A 20,034-nucleotide genomic window follows, 5' to 3' on the forward strand; every position below is an offset into this window, starting at 1 on the left:
GAGGGACTTGAAAAAAAAAATGGCAATGAACAGATAAGGGCGACGTGTGATGGGGTGAAGTGACCCTGCACTACAGCGAAAAAAAAAAAAAAAGAACAGGCTGACAGACGATAAGATACAATTCAGGAACAAAACTCACGGCGACAACATACTGCTCACTCGAAAAAACCACCCGCGTCAGCCGACGCGCCTCATATGCAATCCAGGAACGGAACCACCCGCCGACGATAAGACAATTCCGCAACGTTGCCTACAGTTCCTCAGCTTCTTACCACCCAACAGATCCAATAGTCTGAGGGGGCCATGAAGACAAAAATACAACTTTGTTCAATGTGAAGGAACCAGCCTTTGGTAACTCACTCAGCTACATTTCAGCCATGAAAGGCGTTTTTTTAAGCGAAAAAACAAAAACAAGAAATATTGACAAACTTTCAAATTTCGCGCCACAGGGCAGGACTGACGTAGTATGGGAGAGTACTAAAAGCATAGTTACCAGCGGCCAGTCATGTTTTATGGCGGTGGCTTAAATCGTCGGCCGCAAATCGCACAACCAACATCCCGTGACGTCAGGCAGAAATCGCCGGATGGCGGCTGGGGGGGGGTGTCACCAGTTGCTTCGCATGTTCCCTTCAATACCTCCATTATTTGTCGAACCCAGAACCTATCGCACTCAGCCAACAGAACGGTTCAGTCGCACAGCAACGGGCTTCACAACGCGAACGAACGAGACAAATATCACAAAGCTCGAAATAGAAGTTTATTCACTCCATTTTGCTCCTCACGGCGGGGATTAAACCGAACTCTTTTTGTTTGTTTACGTTGGGCGCCGCCGCAAATAGACTGATGACGAAAAGCTCGCTGGAATATATCACAACACTCGTCCCTTCCCCGCTGCGAAGACGGGAGAAGTCGTTGAGAGCAGCTGCTCCCAGCGGAAACAACATGGCGAACGCATTTATTTATTTTTTATAGGAACAATGTCGGGATCCACCTGCGCTACCAGGCGCGCGGCAGAGGACGGATAGAGATTGGTTCAAACCACCTGGGGATGTCTATAACATGCACCGAAATCTCGGCACACGTACGGCCGTTAATTCCAAGAAAAAAAAATGGCAGCATCTCAATCTCCACTCCGTGGATGATGGCGAGGGTGCGGAGTACGGGGACTCGAAATGACATCCAAGTTGTGCCCCGAGTGACATCCGATTTGCGCCCCGACAGATTTTCGTATGATGGTGGTGTGCGCATGGATGGACGCGGACGGGCATTGGGAGGTACAAAGGTACTCCGCACCTAAAACAAATATGGCCGCCACGGCCGGTAGAGAACCCGCGTGCGTCTCCTCGTCGAGATGTATTTGCATTGCTTGCTCCAAGTGGTTAGCGGAGTAGACACGGGCAACGACTTCCATCTTTCGACAACTGGACAATTGCCGTTGAAATGGCACGTCAGTGACAGCAGCCGCCCGTGACTGGCCGGCGTCAAAACAGCGGGGTCGATGATCACACGCGGTTATTCCGACGAGAACATTATGAATTGTTTTCCAAGGCGATCATTCGTGCCGACAATGACGTGCGCGGAACCAAATACCAGTGCCCAGTGTTTCAGGCGACAACCGGTACAACTGCCCAACGCTGGAGCGATTGCATTCGAAGTACAGGAGAATTTCGAGGCAGTCTCATTGAGCGACAGCTAAGAGCTTGTTCTGTTATCTGGACGGTGAAAATTTGCTTCTACGTCATGGAGATAAAAGGGGGTAACTTCTAGTTTGTCGATACAAGAGGGGGTCTAAACCTGTAACCCGCTGTAAGGGCTCGCCAAAAGAGAAAACGTCGAAAGCCCTTAGCGGCTGACTTCAGAAATTAGAAAGGACGGCCAACTTCGATGTCGCCTCAGCTCTCATGGATTTGCAACTACACTAGTACCTATTCGCAGATTCTCATCTACTTTGTTCAGGCACATGTTAATACATTTACGTGCCCCCAGTCTCCTAATACCGCCTTGCGGACTTCGTTCTGTAACGGCAGGCGTTACCATATTCACAATCCTTCAATTCAAGGACTCTGCCGCAGTAGAACGGTAAGAAACGGCCTTTTTATAATTTTACTGCATTGTAAAGATAAGAAAACGTTAACCTAGCAGTTCTATGACATCTGTTAAAGAACTTGAATATAATCGGTTAAAGAGAGTGCACTGTGCTGACAACGGTTTTTAAAAGGAAAGCTAAAGCGCTTCAACCAAGACTTTCGAACGCTCAACCCTTTCCTAGCAAAGCATTTGTCACAAGCCCGATGGGTGCACCATTAACAGCAGATGTCCCCTGGCAAATCTGCTGCGTTTTAAACACGATCACTTCTTTACCGCCATTAAAAAGACTACCCTCCATCTGATTGGAATGAACGTAAGCCATACGCGATAAAAATGGAGTTCAATGTCACTAGAACAGTTCTCATATCCTCTTTTCACGCAATCAATGCAACCACCTTTCACATAATACATACAACGATGTGCAACTTGCCTGGAGGCGCGTTCCCTTGCTCGTATTCAAAGTCGTAGATGGCTGTACTGCCTGGGGCGGTTTAGGTCGGCTTGTCAGTGTGGAACGTCTTGCGCGCTAGCGGCTACAATGGCCACGCGGACGCGCTTCCAGCACCGATTGCGATAAGCGGTTGATAGCCAGTCCCTTTTTTAAAGTTGTGCGATTAAACGGCCTCCGATAGCATTTTACACAGCGCTTTCCTATCACAGTTTAAAAGCGCCCATAGCTCCTAGAAGTAACAAGTGCAAAACAGTAAGCACGGTAACAATAAAGATACCGTAATTGTAACACGACACGTCGTGCACGATCTCCACAGGTACTCAGCATTAAAAAGACAGGTTTCTCGTTAAATATCCGCAACCAAAGCTTCGTTTCACACAGCTCAAATGTGAAACACGCTACGTCAAGACACCGCGGATGATTTCGAAACAATTTGAACATTCTTTTGCGAAAAGCTTCTAACGAGGGAACCACCCGTCAGATAATCGACAGCAACTTGTCGTCCGTGGCCGTCGACGACACGATCTTGGCAGAAAAAAATTCGTTTTTGCGCTCGGACACTGCAACGACATCGCAGCGGCCAATTATCACGCTGCGTGCGATAAGCGGTCGACTATGTATGCCAAGGATCGCTAGCGAAGAAAGACGCTTACGTAAGCGTACAATGCCGTGACAGCGAGATCTCACGGGTCTGACAGGCCGCTGAACCCACACACGCTAACAACTGACGAGGTTTCGTCACAACAAAACACCGGTCAGCGCGGAGAGGGGAAACGCTAGAGAGGGGAAAAAAAAGACGAACACAACACGAGCACGAAGCAGCCCAGACGCGTGTCCCCGATTAACGGCGCATTTTTCGCGTCGCTTGCTCCCAGCACTGTAGGGGCTGCAATGCGGCGAGGGTAAGAAGGTACGGGGGAGCCCACTTACCATGGCGAAGGCACGGTATTCCTGGCGGTGGCCCCGCTAGACGACAGGACGGGGTGGCCGCGCTAAAGCCATGAACTGACGCGCCCAACTGCCTTGGCGACGAGCACGCGCGAACGAGCCGAAACGTCCCGCGCTACACAACACGGCGGACCGCCATGACAGCAGCGGCGGCCCGTGCAACCGACACAACTTCCGGAGGGTCGGCGGCCCCGACGAACCACCACCACGCACGAACACTGCACACGTCGGAGCCTCTCACTGCCGCCAACACGGCGCGGTTGACATGTAGTTTCCACAAACTCGCGGCGACAACGACGACGAGCAGCGCAGACAAAAGACGGCTCGCCGCAGCACACAATCGTCAAACGGAACCCGGTCAACGCCGCTGCAGCGCGCAAGCGGTGGCACGAACTCAACAGGCTGGTCGGGCCGCGCGCCGCTCCGGCCACCTGGGCAACACGCGCACCTGGAAGGAAGGGAGGCGGCGGCGACCAATGACAGCGCGGCATAGCCGCGCGTAGCTGTGACGTCATTGTTTTCACGGCCCGACTCGGCAAGCACTCGCGAACGCGCCCCGGCGCTCCAGCACGCTTGGGGGCGCTTCCTTTTGTCCCTGAAAAGCCACTTCTAGCAGCAGAGACGTCACAAACTAACTGTACGTCTCGAAGCGACCGTAAACTTTCTCGCCAACGAAGTCGAGCAGTTAGCGAATGCGTTGTACACCGCGCGGCGTTCAGATTTATTTCAAAAAGATCGTGAAGCTTTTTGACACTCTTTCGAAATAGCGTCAAAAACAGGAAATGAAGCCACAGTAGGAGCGCTCGCGGAGCCGTTCTTTTTTGTTTTTGGAACGGCGCAGACAGAAGTTGAAGATGTGCGCGGCGGCTGGCGCGCCAGTGCGGACGCGCAACAGGTCGCTCGGCTGCCGGTATCTGCGCGCGCGGTCGGTCGCCGCCGGCCGGCGAGGGGCCCGGAGGTCGGCGTCCTCTGCCTCCCCGACGGTGTCGTCCCCTCTGGCAGTGGACGGTGAACGCGGAAATACGCCGCCGGCCGCCCCTCCTCGGGAGACAGATGCCGGCATGGCCCTTTTCTTCGCCGCTTCATTGCGCCGCCTTTTCTTCGGAGTAGTTGCGAGGGGGCGATAAGGGCCGCGACTGGAGCACTCGACGACCTCTTGCCATGCCGGTCCGTCTGGTTAGTGTTTGCCGCGGCTAAGCTTCACTGTGCCACATGGCCCCCCTTTCACAAAGTAGCGCAGCCTGGCTGCGGATAAGGGGCCGTGTTTGTTTGTTTGCTGGTTTGTTAGTTTTCGCTGGAAGCACTGCTTTTCAAAGATCGGCTTACGTGAGAGTATGCCTAGATAACATTACAAAGAATCGGGATGAAACGGCGATACCGTTTAGAGTGTGAGGCTTGTGGTCCCTTCTCACGCTCCTGCTACAAATGCCACCGTTCACGAGACGGTATGAACCGTTATTCTATACATTATGGGGACCCGAATAACAGCCACGCTCGCCGCTTGCGACTTCCTCACTCTTTAGAGGTGTGGGACGAAATACATTTCAGTGACCCTCACGCCAAGGGTTGTCACTACCCTCTCGCTGAAGATCAGTGCAATTTTTCCGGCACTGCGAATTCGCGTTGCTCAACGTCGCACACCTTTTTGACGACAAATCCTCTCTCAAATCCTTCCTTGCTTAATGATCATTGACTCCCTAACACTATCATGTACAGTGTGAACCTAGAGCGGAAGTCTGAGTTTGTCCGTTCCGAAAAATGTCAATTTCGCGTCCATTCGTGATGTAGCTGCACTGGCTGCACTCGCCAGGCGTCTCATCTATGACATGCACATATTCCGACGCTCCGCATTGCTTGCACTGCGTCACTGCCGGGTCGCCTGCTTTCAGCCAATCAGGGCTCGCTCGAAATGGACACTCGGAAAACGGGCATGAAACGGACAAAGCTGAGAATTCCGCACTGGGACGGTGTGTGCATTTAAAAAAAACACCCATACCGCGTCCGTTTCAATGGCGGTGCAGTTTCACTTGGGAGGTCTCTGACCAAAGAGATGCAGAAAAAATTCACGCGTCTCCACGAAGTCAATCATGACGAGTGGGCGAAGCACTGGGGATCGTTCTTACTGCAAATCACCCGTGACATTGCCCACTAGCGCATGTAAATTAGTGACGACGCGTGTGTACAGTATATACAATTCCAATCCAATCCGATACAATTCAATTTAATCCAATCCAAACCCCTTACAATCCAATCCAATGCTCCTCGCGCATGCGCAACACTGTGTACACGGACGCCAAGCCACGGACAAAGCCGAGTCCTAAGGTGCTTCGCCACCCTAAAAGCGATACCCCGCCCTGCTTGTGTTGGGTCACACTCGGGTCGTCCGTTTTCGGCCAATCGAGCCTCGCTCAAAGCGGATGCTTGGAAACGGACACAAAATGCACATACGTAGAGTGAACTAACCTAAGTGAGAATCTCGTACCAGCTGCGGAAACTATATCGAGATAAATTATACGGGGTGCCGAAAAGCATTCGGCAGGGTAGATTTCTAATTTGGTCTCGCGTGATTAGCTGCACAGGTTGATTTTGGGACATTTTTTTTTTGTTTGCGTGCGCAGCCAATCATGTGGAACCGCGTCAGAAATCAAGCCTTGCAGTGGCGTAGCAGGAAATATTTTTTTCGGGAGGGGGTGGGATGTTTGGAGGGGGGTTAGTTTGTGGGAGGGGGGATATACGCCACCAGCAAAAAAAAAAAAAAAAAATAGAAAGAGAGCCTGCATTCAAACAAAATCTTGGCCATTTTTTTTCTTTAATGAAGCCACAGGGCAAGTTGTTTTGGTCACGGTAATATCTGTTTTATATACGAGTGTGCACAGGACTTCGAGGAACCATTTTGTGAAGAAATCAATGCTCCCCTGTTTGTTAAAATGCTCATCGTATACAGCTGTTACCTTGCCAGCGACACGTTGTAATCTTGCAACAGCGGACAGGAGGGGAAAAATAGTTGTCCACTGGTGCATCTTTATGAAGGCATGTGCATCTCTTCTAGTTGCCAAGCTGCGCGACCTGCAGGGATAAGGCTGCAAGCCCCGACCGCAGTGGCTTCCTGCCCACGTTGGCATACCGGGGAACGAGGCTGCAGACGATTTAGCCAAAACATCCCACCACTCCCCAATGCCCACAGTTTCCGCATCCCTGGTGCGCTATGACGTGGCCAGGGATGTCATCAGGCGAGAGGTGGCCGCCCACCATCCCTGCAAACGAGTGGGCACCGGTGAGGCCCCGCGGCTCCTTCCCACCAGAGGGATATCCTAAACAGAGCGGTCCCTCCTCCTCCGGCTCCACACCGGCTGCTACAACACAGCAACACGCCTCCACAGGCAGGGTCGCAGGGCCACACTCACCTGTGCCCACTGCCCCGACCCCGAGACATTGGATCACGTCCTCTGCTCCTGCCCTGCGTACACACTAAACTTTTTTACACCCTCTTTGGCCGAAAAGGGTGTAAAAATCTTGTCCCATGGATTGGCGCGCATTTCTTTCTTGGTGTCTAGAACCCGAATTCAACTAATGGCGATAGCAGGCCTGCGGATGCGACCACAGTACTCACAGCAGCAACTCCTAGTTTGCTATAGACGAGCTTCGGTACAGAGTTCACACACGCTGTCTTCTTTCATTGCAAGAAGACACGCCTGAGGCAAGACATCAGTTCACAGTTCGAGTTAGCGACCATTTGTAAAATAGAAATAGTACATATTGCGTTTCATCGCTAACAAAAATAAACCACCACCTTTATAGGGAATGGGGAATGGAATGGTCAATTCCATGGCGAATGGAATGGTCAATGGAGGGCAATTCCGCCGGACCAGCTAGTCACATGACACAACACCGCCCAGTTGGTGTTGCATGTGCATGACACCGCGAGCGACGAGATGGGGATGGAAATGGGGAGAAGAGGGAACAGCCAATTGTCAACTGAATTGGATGTGCCCAGTAAGACACGTAGTGTAGGGGGCTGAGGACCTCCGTCGGGCCGTCTGTGCCTTTAGCGCCAGTCTCCTCTCGCTCAGACGTGAAATAAATTCTTTTTCAATTCAATTCAATTCACACTAGCGTGGCGCAAGGTTCTTTCGTGGTAGTACTACTGCCCTTTGAAATGTTTCCATAGCTTCACTGGAAATAATAAATTTAATTATTTATTGATATAAATGTCGCGCGCTGGAGGACCAGGGACATGATTAGGCAGTTTTAGCATATCGGTACCAACGTTCATAGATCGGTACCGTGTTTGCGTTACCGTCTACCGCGTGAGTGCACAGCGCGAGAGTTACCGCGAACGATAACTTACCGGCAAAGGCTTCACCGTCGCCAGCGGCTTCCGGTAACACGGTAAACGGTAACGCAAACACCGTAACGATATGCTAAAACTGCCTATTACTGAGAAAATGGGTTTGCGCCTACCTCCCACGCCGGCAAAGCATGCTGCACTTCCAGTACTACCCCAGCTCCCAACTTTACCGCAGCCTGGCGCACGGCTTCAAAAAAGGAGCCGAAACGTCGTAGTGCCCCGAAGATGTCTCTTCCACGTCAAGAACATGCACATAAATGAGTGACACCAGTGGCCTAGCCAGAAATGTGTTTCGGGTAGTGTTCTACGCCTCCGACATAACAAATAACCTGAAAGGAAAGATAGCCTGCGCTACCATAACTTCATTTTCATTGTCTTTTGCGATTTTAATTTGTTTTTATATATGATATACCGATGCACAGTGCGAACAGCGTGGCGAAGAAACAGGCGGAAATGCAGAGGGCACAGAGTGGGTATGCACGTCTCAGAAAATTTTGCGGGATGTTCTGACATCGAAACCCCTCGCGTATCTTGTCACCCTGGCTACGCATTTGAAAATACTGCCGCACTCAGGCGAGCAAGCGAACCAGCGACCATGCGATCAACAGTTTCGAGTGCTTTTTTTGGCCACGAAATCGGAAGAAAGGAATGGCATTGAGTCATGGTTAAGACAATTGATGGGCACATTTTTTTTTTTTTCGTTTTATAATGAGCTGGGTGTACATGGCAGTCTGCTGAGAACACGAAAGACATGGACGCCCGCGACATAATACCTAAGTAGTATTGGTTGAGCTTGCGCCCTTACGTTGCCGCCAGCAAACAGCAGGTAGAGCGAATCATTGGAATAAACTATTTTCCATTTACGGCGTAAATTCGGGGGGATTTCAAATCGGTGCAACCGAGGAAGACGTCCAGACAAGTGGCGCCATCGCGTGGGAAGGGCGCCAAGTGCAGCTGGAGAGCCCTCTTCATCGCCTCGTGGACTCGTGAACGAGCTGTTACGAAACATTTACCGCATCCAACAACAACGCCCTCACTTCGGACGAGTGTCTGTCTAGCATAGCCCTTTTCGTGTGTCCTGCAAGTGTCAAACGCTGGATGATAAGGTAATTTTCCTAGCACTGCCTGGTAGACGCACAATATCCCTCGCATTGCTCGCATTGAAAATTCACGCCGTCTGAGATCGGGGGTCCGTTGCATCTCCTGTGCGTATTGCTTTAGTGCTTACACCAGTAAATCTGACAGAGTTCATAGGTGGGTGTTACGACGTTACATCTGGGACGAAAAGGGACCACAGTAGAATCGTTCGCCGTCTCAGCCGGAGAGAGCAACGATTTGCGCACTCATCGTCTTCTAATGCAATTTTGTCACAATTACTGCCTCCCTCTAAAGTTTAATAAGTGCTCCCTATCCCTTTGAACAGTTTCTCGTAGGAATTTTCGAGGTTTGCCCCGCTAAAGTCGAATCCGCTGCTCCCGCTAAACGTACTGACGATTGGGCAAGTTAAATGAAACAGAATAAGCAGGGCCTGTGCCAAATTAAGGGGTCTCAGCAAATGGGACACAAACGGCAGTGGTTGGCAATGGCATGGCGTTATAACCACAAGAAGGGAACGTCCTGTGGTAAGTAGTAGTAGTAGTAGTAGTAGTAGTAGTAGTAGTAGTAGTAGTAGTAAAAATGTTTTATTGAGCCGGTGAAGTGGTAGTGGTTCCCTATTCATGGAAGCTATGTGATGAGCGGGCAGCCTTCGCTCTGGATCCAGGCCAAAAGTGTCTGGACATCCAGATCGCTGCTAATCAGTAGGTCCTCCCACAGCTCAGGGGTGGGAAGGCGGTATGGAAGACGGGAGAGGTTGGGGTTGTGCTTGCACTCTAACATGATATGAGGAAGAGTGCCGGGTTGTAAAGAGAACTTGCATTCAGCAGAAAATTGCGTAGGGAACATGCGGTAGAGGCGGACTGGGTGAGGGAAGGCTCTGCAGTTGGCGAAGTAGTGATTCTTCTTCTTTTGATAGTTTAAGATGTGGAGGAGGGAAGTGCTGTCGTCGGGGGCAGGTAATATTGAGTGATATCTTGGAAAGTAACTACAGCGACGGAGGGTGTGGTATACCCAGAAGCCTGGAGGGAGAGGGCGCAGGTTTGCTGGTGAGCGAAATTATTGCCTGTCAGTGAGGAATGGACAGGAGCCCAGATGTTACTTTCCGAGACGGTTGATGCTGCCACAGCAGTTTCAAAGTTGAGCGGGCCACCCTCCCGGCTAGGAAACTTCTGCAGGCTGCTGTAGAATCTGGGATGATGGGGGGGGGGGGTTCGTATGAACGAGGGCTAATGCTATTGCGAACTCTTCGGCAATCGATATTGACGAAGTCTTGACCGTCACAGAAGTTACGAGGGTTGTCCTGGTGGTTGGTGACCACGGGTATACTTTTTTATGCTGTCCGTTGGGATAGGTGCTAGCGTCCGTATAGGAGACGTCTGTATACGCTTTCCATAGGTGGTCTCGTGCGCTTGGCTTCGCGATTTTCGGCGGCCGGGATGTAAGTCGGGTGCATAGGGGCTGAGAAGCAGTGGACTTGCATGGGACGTGAAGACTTTTCAGGAGGCTATAGGCACGCAGGTGTTTGGGTGAGACGGATACATTGACTAGATAAATAGCCTTCAATAAGTTGTGACACCGTGTTGTGGAGGCCCATAGACGGCCGTGGAGGTGTTCATAGGAAGATTCAGCACTTGCTTGAATGCTTTGCGTATAAACCGGTCAATGGTGTCCGTGTCACATTTGATGACGGTAAGGTAGGGTGCGAAATACGTGACACGTGAGATAAGGAGAGCTATGCTTGGACCAGCCAGACCATGTCTTTTTTCTTCTCGCCACGGCGGTGGTGAGAAACGTGTCGAAGCATGTCTGAGACTCACGACCGGCTTAAACATGGTTAAAAGCCTTGGAAAGTTTAGATAAAGGCTCATTGTTGCGTGTATTGGCCTGAATGGTGAGGCCTAAAATCTTAAGTGAGGACCTAGGCCGTATATATACTATGACCATCCAGATGGATACAGACTGGTTATTTCTGTAGAGCAGGTGAATGTTTACGGATGATGACAAGTTCAGATTATTGGGAGGGGGGTGGGGGGCATTGAAGTCCCACGGAGGAGGCATAGTTGTGAACGACATCGGTAGCCTGTTGAAGGTAGTCTTGGATGTTTACCATGGAGTCGGTGTCGGGGCTGGGGCAAATTAAGGAGGGTGAGATTGAAAAGAAGTGGAGAAAGAACTGAACCTTGTGGTGTGCCCCGGTCCCATAGTGCGATAAGCTGAAATTTAACATTTCTTACGTGAATAATAGCTTGCCGATGAGTAAAAAAAATCAACAATGTAAAAGTAAGTGCGGGGGTCGCAGCCTGTTTGATTGAGGCGGATAAAATGGATGAATGCCAAACATCATAAAATGCCCCTTTTTAGTGCAAGGCAAGAATGGCCCGGGGGGAGTAACAAATGAGAGGCACGAAACGTCAAAGCAGACGCGGTGCGTATGGTATTTCGCCATGAACCTTCCGTTATATCGCGGGCTGTTACGACAGGACATTCACAGCCTTGTGTGTGTGTTTTTTTGGTTTTTTTTTTTTTGCGGTAAAGGATGTACGCTATAACCAGAGGCCGGATGGCCACCTGCGGTGTGAGCAGCACCAAAAAGAAAATCGCGCGCCAAAGGACACGCTGCCTTTCGGCGCAAGAAATGGCGCGCTTTGGTTTGCGCGCGAAACCGGTCAGTGCCTCCTTCGCTCGCGGCCAAAGCGGCACGAATACATACATGCATGCATACCTGGGGCCAGTGGACATGCGTGGCTTAAGTGCGCAACTGGAAATTTAAAAATGAAGTTCGAAGCGCGTGCATGCCGGGGGTATGCGGCGTGGCCCTCGTCTCGCTTACCTCAACTTGCGGAAATTGAGGGATGGAAGAGATTGTAGAGCGAGACCTCTATTACCCGAAGTAAAAACCCAGTAAAAGCCTGGTAGCGTCAATCTGACCTTCAAGCTCATCCAAGGTCAAGTTAGCGCCTGGTCCGGTTGCGCAGTGAAAGCATGTAATCGCTCGTTTGTTCCAAGAGGAAGGGTGCGGAGAGGGGGCATGGGAGAAAGAATAAGGGCGCGTGTCACCACGAAATGATACAAGGAAGCGCTGGTGACATCCAGTTCACTAGAGAGCCTACATGTGCGCGCCTCCATGCCTTGTGGGCGATCACTTCGTGTGCTCGTCGCGGAAACTTCTACAACCCGAGATAACAACCCAGACAGCCGGTGGCCGGTACCATGAAATTGCTATGAACTTCGATTATTTCACTTCCAACGAAAACATTCATCCTTTCCTTGGTGCCTGGAAGCCACAGAAAAACTATCGTAATCGCCAGCCCATGCAGAGGGACACGATTTGCTAGCCGGAGCGGATTCAGCGTTATGCTTGTGTGGCGATGTTGTTAATCGCTGCATCTCCAAAGAAGGTCGGCTAATAGCTGTCGTATGACTTGAGTGAAATCCCTCAAGGCTGCGAAAAATTCTCATATCAAGAAAGAAAAAAAAATCTTTTGAGCGACCTCTGAAGTTATCTTATGGGTGTGAAGCGTTACTTAATTGGTGCATATTCTGGACGCGCTTGCTGGCTGGGTTCTAAAAACATTTCAGATTTCGAAAAGAAAGGTGAAAGGAGTGTTGTAGGGGGCCTCTATCGCATCTTTCTTCAAGTTGGTATTAACCTGAAAACTTCACCTGTTCGTTCGCCAAATCTACAGGTGTACCCCCCGATTCGGTGTGAAAGAAATAAAAAGAAAATGGTCGTCCTCCCGCCCTGCGTAAGTGGATGTCCAGCAAAGCTGTACACTCTTAGGCAAAAAGGACTAAAATAGGGACTAAAATACAGCTGTTAGTCTTCGCGGGCGACCGTTCATCTTCAAGGGGAGTATCTGCGGCAGAATACGTGCCGTGTGCATAAATGCGGACTAACTGTTCGTCCCCGCCGACCTATAAGGAGTAACGGCAAGACGAAACGCATGCAGTTAGTCTCTTTCCTGCGTCGTTAATCCCCTAATGGCGTCGTCGTTGCCCTTTCGCGCATATGTCTGCGAGCAGTTTTATATTTCCAAAACACAAGCCATTGCAGTCACTGGGTGCTTTAGATGGTGCCACGGGAGACACTATTGATGTTAGTTATAAGAAAATCGCCTAGGGTTAGTAGAGCGGCGGGTAATGGCAAGGAGCGGCGAAGCCTATGTTACGGAGCCTATGTTGACTGCACGGAGCGAGGTTATGTTGATACGCTGTGTTGCATACGATTCGTGCAAGGTAATAACGGCCAATGAAAGCTTTCAAGCGCCTTAACAGTAACGCAAAAATTAGTGACAATAGCAAAAGTGGATGCCTGAGCGTAATGAATATGTATATGTTTAACAGACGAGAAAAAACGCATGTTGCTGATGACAACTGCAAAACAAAAATGCTCGCTAAAGGTAAACGTCTCGAAGTTATCTTTTACACTCGGTACATAATTGCCTTGGGCACCAAAGCTGTGACAATGCTGCAACTGCGGTAAAACCCGCTTGCATTTCCCAGTCGCAATCGTCTAGCGACGCGAATTTGAAGAATTCAGGCTAAGCAATACCGAATTCGCTTTCGCCGATGCAGGAAAATATGGCATGTTTCCTTATTCTGACATTCACACAGACGACTCCTTTCACATACTTTACATAGAGGACTTAACATATGTATCGAACACTAAGAAAGCACTTCGCTTGCGCTAATTTGTGCGGAAACAAATGAGTCGTCCGATCGCCCAGCTACCTATCGCAACTAGGCGACGACGAGTTGATTGTTATTTACGAGAAAAACTATGGTTGTGAGGCTCTACTTCGAATCGAACTGAGCAATAGTCCCTAAACCTAGCAAAGCGCTAAGTGCAAGGCGCGAAACGCGGTCACGTTCGCTTGCCCAGATTGAAATTAGGGCACCAGTTGCAACGGATTTGTTGCGTTATGTACCGAACTACACGCTGTAGACTTGAATATTATCTACCCCTGTAACCACCCGGCGGCGTGGTCTAGCGGTTAGCGCGTCGGGCTTCTTGTGTGTAATTGCGGGCGTCAGGGGTTCGATCCCTGCCGGTGCCGAAGGTTTTTTCTTTTTTCTGCACTCTACGCAGTTCGTCCTTGGGGAGTATCGGAACGCATCATCTGGGTGGGGGACTAACCGTTCGTCCCCTCGCAGTTAGTCCCCAAAGGGACTAATGATTGTGGCAGAGGCCGTTAGTCCCCGAAAGGACGAACTTTTAGTCCTTTTTGCCTAAGAGTGTAGTGTATCACTACAAATGTTGAGGGAGATGGGTATGAACTCTTTCTCGTGGTCTCGGCAGACTTGTCGGTCGCGCTCGGCTAGTGTCACTAGATAACCGTACAGAGTACCGACACTCTTTTCTCCTATTTTTCTGTGCCGCCACCGTGATCATTGGTAAGTTCGCATTACGTGACGTTTGTTTACACTGCGACGGGTCATAGGCACCGCCATTTTGTTGTGTATGCGTTTGAGTCGATCGACTCTGGTAGGCTTAGCTTGTCCTCCCTGCTCAGCGGCTGCGTGCGACTGACGTCGTTCCGAATGCGAATCAAAGATAACGCGTGTAACAGCATTTCAGCAGAAGTTTGTCCAAAGGTGCCGTTTGGCTGCATCCTCGGCAGTGTTAGTAACAAATGACCAGGTCGAAGTTAACGGTGAGGCCGTAAATGCGGCAATCTCGCAACACTGATGACCGACAAAATGGCCGCCGTTGCTGACCTGCCTGCGTGCCTCAGTGGCGGCGGTAGTATAACGTGGGGTGGACATGTGTAGCCGCGTGGGGTGTGGAAATGTGTTAGTTTGAAGCCGTTGAAGGGTGAATTGTTAGCTGGTCGGCCGGCGGCGGGAAGGTGCGTCGTGTGACCATGTAGTGTTGGGTGATGTCGTTTGGGCCTGTCAGTCAAACCCAGACCATGATGCAATCACTAATGCATCTCACGAGCAGTGGGAGAGTGAGCTTGCCAGCTCAGACCTGAGTAAGCAGATTTGGCTCGCTGAAAGGGCGAAGACGGCAGGCCGCACCAACGGAGTCCTGGACTGAGGACCCCGACCACGATCCCGCTCGACCTCACTGTTAATAAAGTTTGCTCCTCCTCCTCCTCCTCCTCCTCCTCAGTGGCGGTACAAAAATACCTTATCTACTGGCGGCAAATACTGCCTGTCTAGCCTGACGCATGTGCTCGGCGTCTTGGGCAAGAACTGCTCCATTTTGTGACACTAGTCCTGCCTAGCCTTCAAAGATAATCTGCAAACATAATCTTTACCTGGAACACACGCTGGGGGGGCCCCACTGTTCACAGGCGCCTTATCATCCATAATGCGGTATCGATGCTTGTTTTCTAGTTTCCTGAAATGAATTCTGAGCTCTATGCTGTTTGAACGATTTTCCTGACGCATGCAATCGGCGTCTTCGACCTTGACGCCTTGGCGTTTTTGCCCACGGAGATGAAACTGTTGGGGGGTAGAGGCATACAGTTTTGCTGTAAAGATCCGCCCATGCACTCCGTACAGATGGTTATCCGGCGAAGCTGTAACGTCCGGCCGCTGTTTACTCCTGTGTTTCGCTCCCTCCGATGCGCCATTCCAACTTATCAGTTTCGTTGGATGCGGGAATGTAGCTACTTCACCTATATAAACCCAGCCACTTCCAACTCTTCTACAACGTGTTCTTTATCGCGCATGCTCGTGGGGTTGCACCGGAGGAGTTCTCTGCGTAAACGGGACCGCCAGATCTTCCTTTCGCCAAGCCAATTAAATGTTCGCTTTAAAAGCAATCGGAGTATGTATTCAACAAAATTCCAGTCGAAGTGAATTTCTTGCCGCGGTGATACCGACCGGCCGAGCCGCTCGACAGTAAAATGCCCAATAGAAAAAAAAAAAATCCGAGTATAATCACGACCACGTATAATCGTGCAGAAGGGCGGGGTGCTACCCTTCATTTTCCTCACGTCGAACAAGTCATGTCCCCCTGCGAAATTCAGAGGCGACCGACGGGTTGCCTTATATAATCGGCGTCTTGCTCTATGGCACGCCTTTTGCCTACCGTTTATTCTCTTTCTTTTAAAGCGAAGCTGTCTATGGCCAGGATCAGAGTCCCTCAGTGCTTTTGGAAAAGCATTTAGGGACTCTGCTAGGATCCAGCGGATTGTCTCCGGCAGCACACCAAGCGAAGACCAACAGTTTTACTCGTATAGAAATAATTCACAAAAAAACTTTGCCGATTCCTCTGTCATAGGAATCGGTAAAACATGAAAGTGAAATGTGCAGCGAAATCTGCAGCTGAGCGTGATTTGCGGGTCGGCGGCTGCCTTGTGGGTGTGCTTGGCGACCGACGTCCTGTTGGCGGGTCGCTTCAGCAAAGGTGCACTGGCGTCATTTCTGTCACGGATATCACGTCAGTGAAATCTTGGTGTATCCCGGCATAAAACACTTTCGTGTTAAAATATAAAACCCGAAAACGAACAACCCTAAGTTTGACGTACTCTTTAGTACCAAGGGTTGCTCCCCGCAAGAAAACCCTGTGTGCAGGGGTGCACCCTTTACAGGCCGCTTGCTTCCTTGTACTGGCGTAATTTCCGTGACGGATATGACATCAGGGAAATCTTCGTGTGCCCCGGCATAAAACGCTTTCGTGTTAAAATATTGTAACGCTACATAACTTGTTGAATTTTGTGCACAGTAGATGGCATTGACTATGTCACAGTCCAATCCTGCCGGCGAAAACGGCGGGGCGACGAAGAGAAGAACGAGGTGCTTGTTCGCGTATCCAGGGCTCGGACACGACGCTCAGCGACGGCCCTCACCCAGGTTTTTTTAAATAAACCCTCAGCTCACCCCTCAACGCCTGAGCGTCACCGTAACAGTTTTTGGTGAGAGGTGCGGGGTACGACGCCGCGGACAACAGAGTCCCCGGATCTGCGCCGAAGCCGTCGCGTTGCTGGCCTCCCGCCCATCCAAGAAACGATGGCTCCGCCTGCAGGCAGTTCCCAGACACCACCGACGGGCAGCTGGCAGCCCCATCGGGAACCCCGGTCATTTTCAGGGAAGGCCGGAGAAGACGTGGATGAATGGCTCGCTCATTATGAAAGAGTGAGTAAATATAACCGCTGGGACGCTGTGGCCCGACGCGCGAACGTCGAAATCTACTTGGACGAGACAGCAATGACGTGGTTTGAAAACCACGAGGCAGCGTTGACCACATGGGAACGGTTTGTTGAAGAAATTAGGAAGCGATTTGGTGACTCGATAGCGATGAAGCAGAGGGCCGAGCAGACGCTTCACGGCACTGAGCATGTGATTGCCTACGCGAGCCGCACGCTCAGCAAACCTGAGAAAAATTTTACAGTGACTGAGCAAGAATGTTTGGCTGTCATCTTTGCTGTGCATAAGTTTCGCCCTTACATATATGGACGGCCTTTTACAATTGTTACGGACCACCACTCCTTATGTTGGCTCGTTGGACTACGTGATCCATCTGGACGGCTCGCCCGCTGGGCCCTCAGACTCCAAGAACATGATTTCGATGTACGTGGCATCAGACCACAAAAACTGGGATGAAGTATTGCCTTTCATAACTTACGCGTACAACACGGCCAAGCACGAAACAACCGGCTACAGTCCCTTCTACCTCGACTACGCACGCAATCCTCGTACTCCTCTAGACACTATCCTGCCATTCTCGTTGCACGACGAGGAGTCAGTTGCCAAGATTCTGTGCCTGGCCGAAGAGTCCCGCCAATTAGCTCGCCTGCGCACCCTTGCATCACAGTCCCGGTCTAAACAGAGATACGACGTTCGCCACAGCAGTGTATCATTCTGTAAAGGTGATTTGGTGTGGTTATGGACTCCCTTTAGGAAACGCGGACTGTGTAGCAAGTTTTTGTCGCGTTACACTGGCCCATTCGTTATTCTCGACCGTGTAAGCGACGTGACCTACGTCATTTCGCGTCTCACAACACATGGTCGCCAGTCCAGCAAGACCCAACTTGTGCACGTCGCCCGGCTAAAGACTTATCACCCTCGTGCTACTCAGTGACTCACCCGGCGGGTTTCATCTGCGGGGGGGGGGGGGGGGGGGGGAATGTAGCGCTACATAACTTGTTGAATTTTGTGCACAGTAGATGGCATTGACTATGTCACAGTCCAATCCCGCCGGCGAAAACGGCGGGGCGACGAAGAGAAGAACAAGGTGCTTGTTCGCGTATCCAGGGCTCGGACACGACGCTCAGCGACGGCCCTCACCCAGGTTTTTTTAAATAAACCCTCAGCTCACCCCTCAACGCCTGAGCGTCACCGTAACAATATTTAAAAAATGCCCTAGGGCCTACATATTTTATACAGAACGGCTGATAACGTCCCTTGAAAAGTGTCTTCTCAGAAATACATTTATGTTTAGAGGTGGAGCCGAGTATAAAGGGGTGGGTATAAACTTTACCGTTTTGTAATATGGCTTTCCACATAGTGTGTCGCACAGTGAAGCATGGCAATTTGCGGAGGGAGTATAGTTACGGCCCCAATATAAACTCTTCTCCTACTGCAAACTCCTCTTCACCGAGTCGTGTTTGCTGCTCGCCACGCGCGGCGTCTCTCTCCCCTCTGACGTTGCGCAATACCGCGCGCTTTGCGGCGGCAAGCTGTTCGGCGCTCTAGAGACGTTTTTGTCTCCACCCACCAATTGTGATTGTCACTTGCTTGTGACGTAGAGATCGCGCCATTGTTGCTATTTTGAGGTTTGCTATGCAGGGCTTCGACATAGCGAATCCCAGCATAGCAGACCTCATTGGTAGGGGCATAGGCAAACCCCAACATGACAAATCCCACCAGAGCGCCACGTTCGCTCGACTTCTCTTTTGACGGGGTGGGAGGGCTGCGATTTTTAGCCTCCCCCTACAACAGCCAGGCCTGTCGAGTTACAGCCACCCCTACCCACCTCGTTTTCCTGTGCCCTCAACACCCCGTTCCTCTCCCTTTCCCAACCCCCGAGCAGTGCAAATGCGCGTTGACCAGGTCGGACCTGCAGGAGCAGCTGCCTGATCCAGCAAGCCACACGAGCAGCGGCGGCGCAAAGGCTCCTGGACTGGTCCACCGTTTTGCGGAGGATGCGCAAAGTGACCTTTTGACCGGAGACACACCCCCGGCGACACACCCCTCGAAGCGCATCGCGTGATTCGCCGGGCCCGCTGTCGGCGCTGCGCACAAGGCCACGTTCTCAGTCGTTCTGCGCAGAACGAGCAGCGGTAGCTGCCGCCGCTGCGGCCAAGGAAGCCGACCACCCTCGCAGCCTCCCATTCATCTGTCGTCTGGTGCAACGTGTCTCGTCTCGCGCTCGGCGAAGAGGAACGCTGCGTTCGTCAATGAACGCCGCGTTCGCCCGGCCTCCTTCTGTGAGCGTTACACGAAACCGAACGGCTTTGAGACGTGGTCAGCAATACAGCTAAACCAAAGGTTAACCAAGCGAAACCAAGACTCAACCAGACTAAGCCAAGTTTTTTCTCTGCATATCCAAGGTTAGCCGAGCTAAGCCACTGCTAATTTTTTTGTTCAATAAACGTTTTGCTTCCCCCTCTTTACTCTCTTCCTGCTGTCCTATCGGCAACCACGGTAATCGACTGCGCAAGATGCCCCCCGGCAGTGTTTCGGAGTGCGCTGTAAGAGAACGCGCTTCTTCCCTGCACTCACCGATGGCGGCGTGAAGAAGCTGTACCCGATGTCGTCGTCCGTGACGAGCTCCTGGTAGACGCCGAACAGGTCGGGCGACATGGTTGGTCCTGCGCTCGCCGACGACGTGGCCGCCGTCCAGGTGGCCGCCATGGCTTCAAGGCGCAAAAAAAGATAAGAACGGGCAATGCGTTACACATCACACTCCTTCTTCCAGGAAAGCGAAACATGACCACACAGTAACCAGAACAGACAGCACACAGCGTCACTCGCAGCTGAAGTTAAATTAGAGCGTCGTAGCTGATGGAGATATTGTTTGAAAAGGAACAAGCAAGAATGGGAAGGAACACACTTAGTTGGGCCACTTTCAGTCTGCGTGCTGCGTTATCAAGGATGGTGACCTGCTGTTCGCGGGGAACCAATAGCGGATGATTCCAATTTCAGC

At 51.1% G+C, this 20,034-nt stretch overlaps 1 protein-coding gene across 3 annotated transcripts in view; it reads right to left on the bottom strand.

Moving 5' to 3' along the window:
* Positions 1-20,034, bottom strand: part of LOC144158637 (uncharacterized) — a 210,865-nt gene that overhangs the window by 148,327 nt on the left and 42,504 nt on the right. For 2 of the 3 annotated variants that reach the window (XM_077689669.1, XM_077689668.1), the window contains exon 1: positions 3,470-3,931. In XM_077689669.1, coding sequence (XP_077545795.1) covers positions 3,470-3,472 — 3 coding nt within the window. In that variant the 5' untranslated portion in view covers positions 3,473-3,931. Of the gene's footprint in view, positions 1-3,469; positions 3,932-19,610; positions 19,745-20,034 lie in introns of those variants that run through there. The other variant, XM_077689667.1, reaches the window with a different exon arrangement.

Source organism: Haemaphysalis longicornis, unplaced genomic scaffold (assembly GCF_048455015.1).
Source record: "Haemaphysalis longicornis isolate Haplotype H1 unplaced genomic scaffold, Haemaphysalis longicornis Haplotype H1 scaffold_10, whole genome shotgun sequence".
Lineage (NCBI taxonomy): Eukaryota > Metazoa > Arthropoda > Arachnida > Ixodida > Ixodidae > Haemaphysalis > Haemaphysalis longicornis.